Source organism: Paralichthys olivaceus, chromosome 3, assembly GCF_024713975.1.
Source record: "Paralichthys olivaceus isolate ysfri-2021 chromosome 3, ASM2471397v2, whole genome shotgun sequence".
Lineage (NCBI taxonomy): Eukaryota > Metazoa > Chordata > Actinopteri > Pleuronectiformes > Paralichthyidae > Paralichthys > Paralichthys olivaceus.
In genome coordinates this window covers 12,507,826-12,523,222 of record NC_091095.1, presented here as the reverse complement: position 1 = coordinate 12,523,222, position 15,397 = coordinate 12,507,826, and the positions used below count along the sequence as shown (strand labels likewise).

At 40.9% G+C, this 15,397-nt stretch overlaps 2 protein-coding genes across 3 annotated transcripts; both read right to left on the bottom strand.

The window, feature by feature from the left end:
• Positions 1-960: 960 nt before the first annotated feature.
• On the bottom strand, positions 961-7,280 carry timm44 (translocase of inner mitochondrial membrane 44 homolog (yeast)). Its single transcript, XM_020080476.2, has 13 exons — positions 7,176-7,280; positions 6,624-6,728; positions 5,832-6,035; positions 5,636-5,716; positions 5,367-5,516; positions 4,772-4,908; positions 4,330-4,415; positions 3,600-3,692; positions 3,064-3,188; positions 2,881-2,931; positions 2,668-2,757; positions 2,373-2,483; positions 961-1,651 (listed from the first exon to the last, which is right to left on the bottom strand). The coding sequence occupies exons 1-13, from the start codon at positions 7,248-7,250 to the stop codon at positions 1,532-1,534; spliced, it is 1,428 nt and encodes a 475-aa protein (XP_019936035.2). The 5' UTR covers positions 7,251-7,280; the 3' UTR covers positions 961-1,531.
• A 206-nt stretch (positions 7,281-7,486) lies between these two features.
• On the bottom strand, positions 7,487-15,397 carry hnrnpm (heterogeneous nuclear ribonucleoprotein M). Of its 2 annotated transcripts, XM_020081159.2 has the most exons (16): positions 15,124-15,397; positions 14,205-14,386; positions 12,550-12,602; positions 11,812-11,819; positions 11,573-11,666; positions 11,222-11,467; positions 10,354-10,507; positions 10,192-10,241; positions 10,061-10,118; positions 9,679-9,816; positions 9,551-9,598; positions 9,384-9,452; positions 9,184-9,285; positions 8,475-9,064; positions 8,313-8,364; positions 7,487-7,941 (listed from the first exon to the last, which is right to left on the bottom strand). In XM_020081159.2, exons 1-16 carry the CDS (start codon positions 15,210-15,212, stop codon positions 7,778-7,780), a joined length of 2,097 nt encoding a protein of 698 aa, XP_019936718.2. In that variant the 5' UTR covers positions 15,213-15,397; the 3' UTR covers positions 7,487-7,777. The 2 variants fall into 2 exon arrangements, with proteins under 2 accessions (XP_019936718.2, XP_069378106.1); XM_069522005.1 differs by lacking the exons at positions 9,184-9,285; positions 14,205-14,386; positions 15,124-15,397 and having other exon boundaries at positions 11,812-12,602.

Genomic DNA, 15,397 nt, shown 5'->3' with positions numbered 1-15,397 from the left:
GGCTGTGGGGCGTAGTGCAATGACACGGCACATTGAACACGTCGTATAGAGACATTCACAACAGTGAAGGTCAAAGGATATGGTACGATAAAACTAACAAAATAAACATATTGTTAATGTGGCTAAGACCTGAATCTGTATTCAAATCTTACACAAGTTCATTTGTGTCTTTGTAATAGATCAGAAAAATCTCTTCTTAATGATACTGTGCATCCCATAGACTGCATATAAAGATTGGAAACTCATCTCCACTATCCAGAAATGAAGCTGAAATTTCCCAGATATGAACACAGCCATCTTGAGCATTTGGAGCAAGAATCAGCGCAGGAATAGAGCTGTGGTAGCGAAGTGCATCCGATACACGTTTGACCAATTGTGACTAATTCAGTAATTCAGTCTCAACTGTCAATCATTACATTTCACACTGTTTTTCTAGCATCAAATAATTAATTAAAACCAAACCTGCTGGAAAACTGAACCCTTTAACATCGTGATAAGAACCTAAAATGACGGAAATCATTTAGTTATGATCTACTGTATACTGAAGCCAGCCAACAGGTGGCGATCAAGACACTTTGGCTTCCCTTTTTGGGGAGCAGTCATGTCTTCCATCTTTATACAGTTTAAGGTGCATCCTGTTAACCAAGACCAGGCCAAGCCACTACAATGATTCCAGCTTGGTGATTTGGTGTGTACCTCACTACACTCAGGTCGACTTCACACAGGCAGCTAACTTTCACTCAAAGCAAATGAGTGCGCTCTTGGAGCTCTGGAAATTGAACTGTTAAAAAAAAATCTCTCAGAAGTAGAATTTATCCCAAAGGAAATATGTCAAACACTGAAATCCCATTATAGAATTTCATTAAAAAAATAATAATTAGCAACTAACCCAGAAAGAATTACATAATATCCTCCAGGTCTGAGTCAAGCATTACCATCTGTAGGGAACAGACAACAATATTTTTGAAAAGATTTTATTTAAAAAAAATGTCTTGCTATTGTGGAAAAAACGGGGGCATTTTAAATTTTCGTAATAAATATAGACCTTCTCACATGTTTAACAATTACACTGGACAGTTATCAGCACTGAGTGGCCACATTATCACCAAGAAGAAACGACTCAGTGTAGAATTGAGAGGGAAGAAGGTGGCAACAACTTCTTAGATTTCCAAAGACTCGTGCTCAGAAAAAGAGCACACGCTCAATAACTTAATTCATCCAACAAACATTGTCCTGTACTAAACAGATTCAATACATGAGCAGCCATGCAGGCTCTGCAGGAAGTACAGCTGATGACAATTGGTGATAGTCTACTGCCCCCTAGTGTGAGACAGTGAAGCACCAAGCAGTAAGCAGCACCTCTCCTTAATGTTTCTGTTGTGAAGTGAGCCCATGCCCCAACAGTCTGTCCGTCATCTCCACGTACCCTCCTCTTCCCTCTGGCCCTTTTCTTCCCAGCCAGCTACAAGCTCTGTTCAGGTACAGTATGTTCTCGTCCTGCATGAGTGTGTCTTCTGTGCCTCAAAGAGTCTTAGAGGATCTGTTCAGTGCTCGATGCTGAGATGTCAAGTAGTCTCCAGGCAGCATACGGGTTGAGCTCCTCCTGGTCTCGACACAGAGCCCACACATACATCATCCTGAGCACTTTGTCCTGGAGAAAGAAAAACAGATTGATGCACTTATTTACTAACAGTTTAAATCTTATAATGTATTTCTAATTATTAAATCTTATTGTATATATTATTTTTCTTTTTAAACAGAAATGTCAACTTTATGGTTATGTAACCCTTATAAATTGGTCAATGAACAAGTGAGAAGGATTGAATAAGCATTGATTCAGACTCATATTTATCTAAAACCAGGAAAGTTTGACAGGAAAAGGATTTTAAAATCTCCGAAGAAACAAAGGGTTAGAAAATGGAAGTCTGGAAGGCATTTGTTTAATGTCCACACATGAGGACTTACAAAAATCAAAGGAACAGTATATCCACCATTAGTACTCTGGCAGTAGCCTTTTACTCTGAATACTGAATGGTACTGAGTTGACACTTTTTACCAGGTGTCCCTGAGGAGCCCCGAGTGGACGACACGGGTGCTTTACAGCCCATTAAGCTGTGGTCTGGCTTCGGGTCAATTAATTAAAGGCCAAGTTCAAATAGTAAAATGTGGCTCCATTGTCTCATAACATTCTCCTGGTGCATTGTTCACTAGAACACCGAGAAAAGAATGCCAGCTAAAGCTTTGCATTAATTCTGTAGCATGATACAACTAAATGCTTTCATTGAGTTTTAAGATGATTATTACTTTTATCATGTGGCAGTTTCAGCAAATCATTTTTGTGTCATGTTTTTTTGTGTTCTCATTTTACTCACAGGGTCTCCCTCTACAACTTCTCCTCTAGTGTTTCGGATCACCATGACTAACTGAGCCTGGAAGGTGATAATCAATACCGGACCCTGGTCCATCATCTTCCCCATGGCCAACTGCAGAAGAAAACACATGTATTCTTTACTGAATCAACAAACCTGCAGGTCAAACAAGGAATTTGGTTCATTATTGGCTGTGTGATATCTGTTTGTGTTGTTCTTTTTTTCTACTGGCATGAAGCAAAGGATTAATTTCAGGTATTTTGAAAATTGTGAAATACTGTTGTGTTGTACAACTTACATCAATGTTGTCAATATCCAGGATCTTGGATTGGAACTGAAGCCCCATGGCCTTGGCTTGTTGGATTGGGTGTGCCAGCTGACTGTATGTCTACACACCAAATAAAGGAGTAAAAGAAGATTAGATAAAATGATGACTACACATTAAATGACAAACCCAACTGGAGCCAACATTTCATGCTTTGAGTCTCAGTTTGTGTGAGAGAGGTCGTACCGCTTCATAACACCAGTCCTTCAGTACCTCCAGCTCCCCTCTGATCATTGCCTGCACGAAGACAGAACACACACAAAAATAGAATTCCAGAATACATTTGTAAATATACACCTACTCAAGCACAGTAATGTAACTTGTGTTTTAAAAAGCTGGTGACAGAAGCTTGTTTTCAGTCCAACATACCTCCAGTATATTGGGGATGATATCTCCTTCACACTGCTTGAGGAAGGAATCTTTGTCAAATGAAGGATCCACCTTTAAAATCTCTGTTAGAACCTCAGACATCTCTGTCTTAGAAAATAGCCCGCCTGTGCACACATGGACAGCAGACACATGATTTAAATGGAAGAACTGTAGTTGGACCAAAAACAAGACCAGAGAACAGACTGTTGGAAATACATAGTTGAGGGACATAACCTGACTAAGCAGTTGCATGAAGTACATTTGTCACAAAAACTAAATGTAACATTTGCTTATTTTATCTGTGTTCAAACACCATGATCAGCTGAGTCAAATTACTTTAACTGTTACTATTTTACCCATAGTTTAAATAAACGTGCCTTTATTCGAAATAAAAAACTACTCAGAAATATAACTGTAAAATAGAGAAGACATAAAACTTTTCATAAACTACATGTAACTCTTTATATGATGATGCACATATACCAGTAGTATCTGACATCTCAGTTTTATTAGTTATGAAAGCAGAGGTCTCTCACCTATGAGATCGGTCATTTTGTCGGTCACAGCCCGAGAAGCTCTGATTAAGGCGTTGTCGCTCTCATCGTACTTCATCTTCATCTCAAAGAATCCTGCAGTGAGCATATGAGTGTCAGTCACATATTAAGTTCACAACTTAACACTAACTAAACTACCTTACTTAGAACTGGTTCTTACCTCTCCAAACATTCATCAATGCTGTTTCTTTAACTTATATAGTATCTTTTAACATATATAGTATCAACTAAACCAATTCTGTGACTAAAATTTATATAGCCCCGTTTTCCATGTAGCATCCACCTAAGCTCTTTCAGCAAATGCTTATACCTGGAGTCTCATAAGCTTTAAGATTAGTGAAGAGGTCATTAATCTCAGCACAGACATTTGTTGCATGTGTTTTAAACATTTGACGATTTACTTTACCAAAACTGTGCAACCTCTAATGCCACAACACCACATGCGGAAGAAAGTTCAATAATATGCGTTCTTTCAAATACTTGAAAACTGTTAAAAAACTCCACAACAGAGTTTGTTTACTTTATCCCCACTCTAGAATGACACAGACTGGTTCATCATTCAATTTGTGAATTTCAGACAAAACTGCATATGTCAAGCCTATAATTTTACTTGACTTATGACACCATAACATCAGTATGTCAGTTCTCTGTTCGATAATCAGTCAAGGGTGCAGAGAGAGACAGAAAGACACAGTGGTGAGTTATTCCTTACTGTTGACGACCATGTTGTTGTCTTTGAAATCCTTCCACTGTTGGTACCATTTTGAGTCCTTGTGCAGCACCACACCCATAGCTTCCCTGAAGAAAACACAGTGTAAAGATTTGAACCGCAGGACAAGGGAAATTGGATTCACATTGAACCGTCATATTGAACCATATTAAGAGAGAAAAGTTATCACTGCTATGCACATCTGGCAATCAAAGTACGAGCCCTCATCTGTTTTTTCTTATGGCAACAAACACTAGACACCAGTTTGCTCATCTCTGGAAACTAAAAGCAGTTCTGATGAAATTGTGTGAATTTGCTGATACAGCAACAACACTATGTGCTAATCTCAAATGGTTTAAGACTTTGTGATACAAATGTCATTTCAGAGTGTGATGTGATTACACATTTTTACAAGTGTCCAGAAAAAGCTATGAGAGCTACGTACTCGTTGGCTTCGAAGACCTTGTTGTCATCCCCTCCCCCCTTGGAGGAGAACTCACTTCTCTTGCGGAGTCTGGCAGGAGGCCGATAAGGGCCAGTGTGACCGAGGTCATCAATCTCTTTCTTGACACTCTCCATGCCCTGAAAGTAAATTAACAAGTAGCAGAGCAGATAATAATATTAAGCTTTATCATCTCCTTTTTTAAAGATTCAATTTCAGCTTTATTTTCTTAGCGACAGTAGAGAGAGACAGAAAAGGTATGGGAGAGAGAAAGGGCTGACATACAGCAGAGGATGGGGATTCAGCCTTAATATGTGATCTACCAGATGAGCGAACAAGGTGCCCCAGGTTTATCATTTTCAAGACATCCATTGTCATAACTCTAAGTGACTTGTAATGGCACTTACTTAATATTCACCTCATGTGTTATACCAAAAGTACCAGCTTACATAAGGACTGACAGAATGAGGACTGTATTTTCATGTGTACATACATCATTTTACTTTATTTAGAAACAAAAACTATTAATCAAGTTCACGATTCACTTGATAGTGAAATATACTGTATTTGCACCATAGAGATTAAAGTGAGTCCATACCTGAGATATTGCTTTGAATGCACTCGTCTTCCCCAACATCTCTCCGCTCTTAGAGACAGACTCTGCAGACGTCTTCGCCGATTTGGCTGCTTCTTCCACTCCCTCCTTGATTTTCTTCCCAATTTCTGTTCGACTGACCTCTTCCAGCCCCTGTCAGGACACCACAAATGCACACACCATGTCAGGGTGGGGGTATCAACTTAAAAACACATATCTAATGTTATATTTTTTAAAAAGCTGCATCTGTTTGATATACACATCACATTTACCTCTTTAACTGTCTCAGAGATGTTTCCCAACTTTTTCCTGAGAACCTCAGATGTTTTTACCGTTTCAGACTCAATAGTTTGCTAGGAAAGAGACACAGGAAGATTAGCAAAAAAATATCCAGTTAACACTTGTATTTCAGACGAACACAGGTGGAAATGCAACAGATTTGTGTCTGTAGTGTGGATGTATACTAACATATTTCCTGCGAGCTTGTTTCAATGCCTCTGACTCTTCCAGTTTTTTGGCCTCTTCGCGGAACTTCTTGATGTTTTCTTTCATTTCCTTGTTCTTATTTAGCTCCTGCTTCAAGTTGTCCAGAAACTCCCCAAAAAAACCTTTTCTGCCACCACCTCTCTCCCCCGACAAACATCTTACTTGCAGAGGTGGTGACCAAGGCACCTGGGTGACATGAAACAGAAACACCAAATTAAGATTAGTTTATTTCAAACATGCCTGGAGGAGTTAGACCTGAGTTTATGTTCATAGTGTCAAATGTATTAAGTCCCTTGATTAAACAGAACGTAATCAGAGCCTTCCAAGGCCCAACAGCCCCTTTAATTCAATCAAACCAAATTGTGCCCAATCATAATTATAAGTCCCCTATGAATACCAGATTTTAAAAATCTATATCCATTAATCATTCCTTGTGAAGATGGTGTAAACGTAAAAATTCTGGCAAAGATCTAGATCCACATAAAAATGTTATATGTAATGCTATGTCTTAAAGCTCTGGTGTGTACGGTTTAGTAAAGGGGTATCTATTGTCAGAAATTGAATATAAAATAATGTGTTTCATCTAAATTATAGACTTTATTTTATTAGCGGATGTTTCACAGACCAGATCATTGTCTTCAAATATAGACTGAAACATCTGCTGCATATATATTACTCTAGGAAGTGATCTTTCTCACAGTGAGATTTGTTTGTTGAGATTTAGAGAATAATCCAGACTAATATTCATAATATTGAACACAGTGTGTCAGATACCTGTGAGCAGTTTGTGAGGAGCCCATGTATCCTGAAGACACTGGGTCTGTTGTGAAGGAGCAGGAAGGAGGAAGGTAACGCCACCAGTCCTCTTCTGGCGCACATCTGGAGACAGGGACACAAACTCAGCCTCTGAACTTCAGTAGACTCCTCAGGTGGTTAAAGGACAAACTGTGTGTGGCACTGCTGAATCACTACAACCAGCTTTGAATATTTTAGTCGGCGATGTCACTCGTGGCTTGAAAGGTTTGTGATAATATACAGAAAACATTAATAGACATGCTAGAGTCAAAATATGCCGCTATTAAGTCTAAAACAAAACGTTGCCGATGTTGTCCTGCGGCGCAAAGTCCAAACACCGGCTGGTGATCTTAATGTCCGAAGAGCTAACTCAGCTAGCTAACGCCACATTAGCAGCCTGCCTCTCTAATATCGTGTAATTCGCCGTCAGTGGTAAAAGCGACGGTTCAAAACTACAGTTCAAGTTGTCTCCTCTTTGTTTGGTCTATATTTGAGAGCTGATAGTTAGCACAAACTGTTCCGAGCACTCACCTGGTAGCACCGACACAAGGAGGTCGCCATCTTGAATGTAGTGCATGTGACCTCCTTCCGGTGGTGACCTTCCATGTCCGCGAGGGGGAGGAGATTCCGAATCACGTGGCATTTCCAAAGTATAACCCCCCCCTCCCGTTTTTTTTTTACCATTAATGTATAGATTTAACTGTATTTAATATTAACTGTACAGTTTAATTCTACTTTGTGCTCAACATGATCATATTAGTCTTCAAATGACTGTATGAAGCTTCAAGTCAAACTCATTGTAGTGATGTGCAGAGCAAAATCACCAGGAAACCAACAACGCATTTCAAATATTGAGGTTTATTTATCAAAACACCTTATAGCACAAAGGCAATGACAATTGATGCACGACAGAAACAAATTAAAAGTTTGGTCTCTAATAAAAAATAAAGTAAAGTAAAATTTAAGAACTAAAACACATTCAACGTTACAAATTACTAACTAAAACATTTGTAGTTACATATATCTAACCAAACCAATTGTGTTTACATAAAGTTCAAGGTCGATTCAGACGATACCGACTTTTTGGACATGAATGACTACATGAAATGTCAGAAGTGACAAAGACAATGAACTTATGCATTCCTATCAATCCTAACATCGATCTCCCTTCCGTTCAGCCGGTAGCCATTCATGGTTCGGCAAGCACGCTCAGCAGTTTCTGGGTTGTCAAAGCGGACCACACCACAACCCTTAGATTTGCCATTCTCCATCTTGATATCAGCATACTGGACCATGCCTGCAGAGAGAAGAATACTAGTGTTACAAGTCATGTTGATATGAAATGACAAACAATCAATGCCACCGCTGCTGCAAGAGCTGTTTGTTTTGGTGAAGCTTTAGTCAATATGCAGAACCCTAAACCGGAAAATGAGTTGTCGTTAGCGTGTGATAGACAATGTCATGGTGACGAATCCCAGCTGCTGCTGCTGCTACAGTGCACTGGTCGCCTGTTTATTTTAAGTTTATCAACATTGAGCACATCACATGTCCAAAGTTCGATGCTGCACTTCCTGGACCTTAATACACATGCCAAGTTGTACAATGCTAAAGATATGCGTTCCACATAGACATCACAAGATTTCTGGAAATGGATAGATGAGCACTTACCACATGTATTGAAGGTATCTTTCAGCATCTTCCAGGTGAAGTCAAATGGCAGCTAAAACAAAATTAATTCAGAATTGATTAAAATCACTTGTGAGAAGATGTTAAATAAATACAGTAATGTAAACATGACTAAGTTCAACTTCAGTGCAGATGAACACTTACATTTCTGACAAAGATTTGGCATCCCTTCCTGACATTGCTTCCCCCAGTCCCAGGCCCTCCAGCTCCAGCTCCTCCAAAGGAGTTACCACCAAATCCACGATCCAGATCAGCAGCACGGTCAAACTGGCCCCCGACACCTCCGGATCCCATCCGATCCATGCCAGTACTCATGCGGTCGAGGCCACCTGCGGAGAAGCGGTCTATTCCTCCAGCAGAGCCCATGCGGTCGAAGTTGCTGGCCATCCTGTCAAGGCCAGTGTTGCCCATGCGATCCATATTCATTGGAGAGCCAAATTCAAGGCCAGAACCCATTCGATCCATATTAGACGGGCCCAAGCGGTCAAACCCTGCCGAGCCAAGGCGATCCATGCTGGAGCTCATACGGTCCAGGCCAGGTGCAAGCCTGTCCATACTGGGCCCCAGCCGGTCCATCCCCGAGCCCATTCGGTCAAACCCAGAACCCAGCCTGTCCAGGTCAGACACACGGTCCATCCTGTCCATGCCCATGCGGTCCATCCCTGCCATGCGGTCCATGCTGGTTCCCAGCCGATCCATTCCAGAGCTCATGCGGTCCATACCCATGGAGTTCCCTGTATGGTAGAACAGAAAGAATGGAAACATCAATTGTCTTAGCTGAAGTAGGCAACACTTCAGGCTTAATTGGAGTACTTATCAGAGGAATTTCAGACAATATCCCAAAAATACTAACCCATTCCTCTTTCAAAGGATTCTCCAAAATTATTGCGAGACATTCCCATTTCATTTCGCCCAAACTCCCTGTCAAAAGCACCACCAATTCCACGGTCCATCTCTGACAATGCAAGAGTTGAAACCATTAGAAGTGTCCAGCAAACGTGATCATCCACGCTTGCTGTAGAGTGCTTAGTTCATCTCAAAACGTCTGCTTACCGTTCATTCTGCCCATTCCTGAAGATCCAAAACGATCCATGTTGTTCATTCCACCAAAGTTCTCCATTCCTAGAGCAGAGGAGAAATATCGTTTTAATAAAAGAGGAGGTGGTGGTTGATATAAATGCAGTGGGGAACCCAGACATTAGTGAGGTTGTGGTACATACCTCCTCCCATACGACCTCCCATGTTGCCAAAGCCCATCCCTTCCATTCCTACAAGTGAGAAAAGTAGTGATGAGCCATTGATGTCAGTTATCTTCTATTCAACAGTTTAACACAAATGCAGGAATTACCTCCAGGGCCCATGTTGCCCATTCCTCCTCCTCCTCCACCACCGCCGCCACCTCCTCCTCCTCCACCTCTGTTGAGTTGAGTAGCATCAATGGGCTGGCCACCAGGTCCTAGACCCAAACCAATACCGCTGAGACCACCTGAGAAAAAAAAAAGGGTACAGTATTAAGCTTTTGACAGCAGAAATAACCATTCTTTGGTATGAAGGAGAATTCAGTCAGTTTAATTCAATATTGAAATCAGCATATTATGGGGGTTCCTGAGAAGCCAACACATAAACAGCACGTGGGGCAATATTTACATGGCTGATAAAGCATATTATTGACAATTCATTCCTCTTTGTTTCACTTTTGTCAAAGAGAATAAAACAAAGAAAGAACGTACGGGGAAGGGCAGCAGCTCTGTCAGGTGGTCCAAAATCTTTGGGCAGGGACTTCTCATCCTGGGAAAAAAAATACAATCAGACTATGCTCTGAGATCATATGAGCCAATGTTGAGAATGTTGTGCAACATACCAGTTTCACATGCATGACCCTGTTGAAGAGCAGCTGCCCATTGAACATAGCTGTGAAATCATTAAGGGAAACGTACCAGACATCGTAAAGCAATGCAGTTGTACCAAGTTAACATTCTATTGTTAAAGGTATTCAATCAGCACACATTCAAAAAAAGGATACAGACAGCTTGGACAGCTTCAATGGGCATCTCAAATGTTACTGTGCCCATGCCTCTGCTTTTCCCGTCCTTGTCCTCCAGAATGTCGGCCCTCACCACCATGCCAGCCATGCTGAACACCTCTTTCAGCTTCTTCCAGCCCACTTTGTAGTCAAGCTGTACACACAAGACATAGTTATAGGTTTATTCATGTGCAACGTCAGACTGAAGTATGACACCAATAAATTTGACTAATTTAACATTTGCAAATACTTGGGATGTCACGAGAACTGATGTTTTGCTGCCCCCAGTGCTGAAAACAATCCTAGAGGAAAGACTGATACTGTTGGCATCTCACAAATAGGTTTTAATGGTCTGTCAATATGACTGTAGTGACATACCGCTTGCAGCCTTGCTCTTAAGTATGTGTGTGTGCGTTAAGGTTGTACACATTGCGTGTACAGCCTCTGTTTTCTTAGTCATTGACATATACCTGATAATTGAAATCTAAATTTTCCTACATGCCACCATTCTGTTTTATAAGTATTGTCTTTGTATTCATAACTTGAAGGCTACATAGCCACTGTGGTTTTTTTGTATGTTTTAATTTTTGTGTGTTGAAGTAAATGCGATTTACTGTTTATTTTTTGTCATGGTAATAAATTGAGTAGCGAGAATTGTGAAAATGTCATGGTATTTGTTATCGACCACAAAATGTTGGGTGTTGTGACATTCCTAGCCAACACCATGATTCAGTCTGACATCTACTTGACATTTACAACCAGTGAATCTTTATTTGTTGCTCAAATACTTGTTCACTTCTTTTGATATTACTTAATTCAATAGATGTAATTTTCAGTGAAACAATTAAAAAAAATGTGAAAGCCTTACATTAGCAACAAAGACAGTGCTGCCAATCTTCCCAGCCTGGAGACCATGAATGACCTCATTTGGGATGTTGGGGTTGTTCATCAGGCTAGGAGGGATGTTGACCATGGGACCATTTGGTCCAGGGCCCATTCGATCCATGTTCATGCGGTCCATTCCACCCATTCCTCCCATTCCTCCATGGCCTCCCGGGGGTCCTCCACCTTGAACCTTGTTCATTTCCCTCTGAGTAATCACACCATCGGGGTCCTGACAAAACACATCAAAGTATGACTCAACAAATCCTACAACTTTCAAATTGGTCAGAAGCGAAAGTTCACAAGTATTTTTCTTGCAGTTGTCACTGTGGCCTACCTCCTTCACTTTTAGGGGTCGTCCATTTAGGTTGTGCTTGTTCACCTTCTCCACTGCTTTCTTCATTAGCTCCTCAGTCCTAAACTCAACAACACTGAAAAAACATAGTATGGAATTAGAACAATCAAACCGTACCTTGGTTTGTATTGACTGTCCTAAACAGAGACTGGTACATGTGTTTCCACATTGTCAATCAAAATATTTACAACAAATTTTGGATGACGATAAAGACTACTTACGCACAACCCTTTGTTGATTGAAGAATTAAGAACAGGCCGCACCAAAAGATGTAAAGAACAATTAAAATTAGTAAAAGTAAGTAGGAGGTAGTGAACAGATTGATTAAATTGTAAAACAAACTAAGCAAAAGTAGAGAGAGTTTCATGCACAAAAGTTCAACATCATACAAACCTACAGCCTTGGCCAGAGCTCTGTGCTTCCAAATAAAATTACATTAAAGTCTCACATTTTTCCCCAATTCTCTTAAAACAATGCAGCAAAGTCTGGCAAATGTAAAAAGGTATTTTTCCAACATCCAAAGGGCAGAAAATCCACAGTGAAATAGGATTCCCAACTACTAAGATATTGGAGGAGTATTTTCCAGTAGAACAGTTCTACAGAATGAGTTACATTAACAACCATCTAACCACCTTGTAACAACCTCTTGACCCCTTTAGTTCATAAGAAGCAAATCCAGCAACCAAAGTGGACATTGTCAGCTACTGCAATCCAACAGGACTGCCTTCGAAGAAAGCTGAAGACCTGTTGTAATAACATCAAACTCCAGGTGGCCTAAAGACAGTGCCACAGACGACATCACATAAAACATCTCTCCGAGATGTCAACATCTCTCACACACTCCACCAGGTTTCTGAATCTGAACAATTCCCAACAATGAAAACAAAGAAACCAAAGCTGACAAACACAGGTTTGTCTTTCATTAGTCATATTTTTATTTTGTATGTATTTGCACTTACCCTCGATTTGCCTTCTGCGTCCATTAAGTGTTCCACGTACGTTACCTCACCCACTACAAATCAGATTCCAGAGACGACACACACCAAGGGAGAGAAGCCGAGAGAACAATTGGGGTTTAGAGCAGAAACACAAGTAGGGCGGCCGGTGACAGTAAGCTCGGACTGTCAGTCCTGAGCATTCCCGCAGCACCGCAGCAGCACAATATGGTACAGGTCTACAAAAAGCAAGCTTTGGTCTTTTTAGAAAAAAATAAAGACTTCTCAGCCTGTCCTTGTTGGAATTCTCCCGAAGCACCACAAGCAATAGACGGAGGACAACAACTATTGAAATGGCCATCAGCCTTCCTATTGGAATATAATGCAGTGCACACAACCTTCTGTATGAAGATAATTAACCAAGGATTTTCATATTGTCCGAACCAGTTCAATGCCTCAGCCCATGTCATTGCAAACCTGCGCCTATTTTGTCAAGTGTCACTATTTAAGCCTCAGACTAATGCATCGATACATTTGCCCATCAGCTGAGTCTTAGAGGAAGCCTACAGGTAGAAAGCCAACCATAATGTTAATGTTGACAAGCTGTTAGGGGACAGAAACTTCTCACAAACATGTTGGTAAAGTAGACCAGTTTCTGGAAGGCACAATATCAGAATTTTGATTCAGCGTCGACCACAGCCACGCTTGAGATTCAGATGATGTTTCTGTTCCAAAGTATGGATCAGTGACAAAACCTCTACAGACAAGGACAGTGCATAAGAAGTTGCTTCATTTTGTAGACCTGTACCCCAAAATCCCCAACGCATAGCTGTGTTTGGCACAACATGGAGATCTGCTGAGAAAACATTTGCTTGTAAAGGTCACACCTAAAAAAGAAAATGCAATTTAACTCCAGTCAGTGATCATAAAACAAATACCCTCTGAAAGAGGGTTGTACCCGTCTTAACACATGCTTTTACGCATTTAAGTAAATGCCAAATTTTGTGCATTACTTATGATTCTTCTAAAGCTTTCCAATAACCCATAACAAAACAGCTTTCACATGAGTAACAACACACTGAAATCCATATACCTTTAAGAGAAAACTAATGTAATACCTTCTGAAATTCAAGGTTGCTCGTTAAAATGATTTTGTTTGACCTGAGTTATTTATTTTTCATGAGCACCCAGGTTGTACCATTAGTTGCTTGTTGCAACTGAGAGCAACTTGTTGCTGGGGGAAAATCATAACACTAAAGTGCTGCACATTTTTCATAGATTTCTTGTGGAAAAAGCACATTATTGTGTCCTTTATTTCAAACCATTGGAGTTTCTCATTAAAGCACCAAATTTACACATGTTCAAACTTCACTTTCCAAAAAACCACAGATATGTAGTCTCGAGGGAAAATAAATGCTCGGTCTAACATCCAGGTTCAGAGCACTTTTGCAAGTCTGCAGCAACTCCGCAGTTGACAGACAAATAAGAGGGGCGTCAATCAAGACCACTTTTTTTCTCCAAATAACCCCCCCACAAAATCTCCAGCAACATTCAACTTTTAGCTTCCTTCACAATTTCCCAAAAGCCCTTCAAACGCTGCAGTGGTCAAACAAAATGACCCCTTGCTTTTTAATAATGTCCAACGCTGGGTGAGTCAATCCATTTGCTAGACACCTTACCTTTTTCTTTCATCAGGTCTTTCAGGGCTTGCCATTTAACATCATATGGGATGTTGCTGACAAAGACGCGGTATCTCTTGTTCACGTTCCCATAGGGTTCGTAGCGCCCACCTCCACCTCTCTTCTGGGGCCTTTCCTTCCTGCTTGCATTGACCTCATGCTTGGCTTTCCCATTCACTTCCCTGTGTGAAGAGATCAGTAAGATATAGTGAGGATCTGTAAGAACACTATTTCCTTTGGTAAAAGCAAGAAGAGTGCAAAAAAACAAAACAAAACAGGAACATGCTTTACATATTATATCGAGGTTTCTTATGTTGAATTTCAGATCCTTTACACGGGACAAAATGAAACCATTGTTATGCAATGCAATAGTGGAGGTTTCCTTTGTTGGTTAATGCTAGGCGTTTTCAAACGTGTCGATCTGTGACATAAAATCACGGGTATTGAGACAATTCTATTTATTAAATAAGCTGTTTGAAGAGCTTCATTTCGACACAGGCCCCACTGCACGATCGTGTAAGCTATTCAGGCTAAAGTCGCATGGCAAGGCCGCTCTTCGGGCACAGTGGGCCTATTTACACTTTGAGGTAACACCGCATGCTTATTACCAGGATACATTAACAAACACAAGGGAAACACAGGCTAACAACGTAAAACCTTTACTCTAGGTTACATAACATAAAATCGGCCGATCCTCTGTAAAAAAAAAAAAAAAAAGAACACGGGCCTCGCACACACACGGCGCTTAAATGTTTACATCGTCGAAATATAAACACGTTGGTCAGTTTTACATTGACGCTTCTTCTGGGGTGAATCTAATCAACTCGATATATTGTGGTGAAAGTGCGGGATTTAAGTGGATCAGCGGCAGGAAGGAGCTAAGAGGAGCTAACAAAGGAGCCTTGATGAATGGACTCACCCCGGCTGCTGCTGTTGCTGCTGCTGCTGCGGTGCCTGCGGCGGACCCGCTTTCTCGGTCGTGTTTTCGGCTTGTTGCTCGTTCGACATCTTCTTCCTCTGTTTGCTGACTCACACGGGTCGAACTTACACGATCTCAGACGGACTTCGTCGATACTAACAAGTCTGGAGTTTTGCTGACAACCGAACGAACCAACCGCGCCTGCGACACTAGCTAACGAAAATGGCGGCGAGCGCAATATATCCCCGCAACGGATGATGGGAAATTTAAAACC

Bases quoted from the DNA above. Each gene is read 5' to 3' on its own strand.
- timm44 (XM_020080476.2), bottom strand. From the start codon at position 7,250: ATGGAAGGTCACCACCGGAAGGAGGTCACATGCACTACATTCAAGATG. The intron at 5,717-5,831 runs GTTAGTATACAT...TCTCTTTCCTAG, and splicing joins AACAAGCTCGCAGGAAATAT to CAAACTATTGAGTCTGAAAC. The intron at 2,932-3,063 runs GTATGTTGGACT...GTCTTCGTGCAG, and splicing joins TCATCCCCAATATACTGGAG to GCAATGATCAGAGGGGAGCT.
- hnrnpm (XM_020081159.2), bottom strand. From the start codon at position 15,212: ATGTCGAACGAGCAACAAGCCGAAAACACGACCGAGAAAGCGGGTCCG. The intron at 11,468-11,572 runs GTAGGCCACAGT...GTGTTTTGTCAG, and splicing joins GACCCCTAAAAGTGAAGGAG to GACCCCGATGGTGTGATTAC. The intron at 7,942-8,312 runs GTAAGTGCTCAT...TTCTCTCTGCAG, and splicing joins AGATACCTTCAATACATGTG to GCATGGTCCAGTATGCTGAT.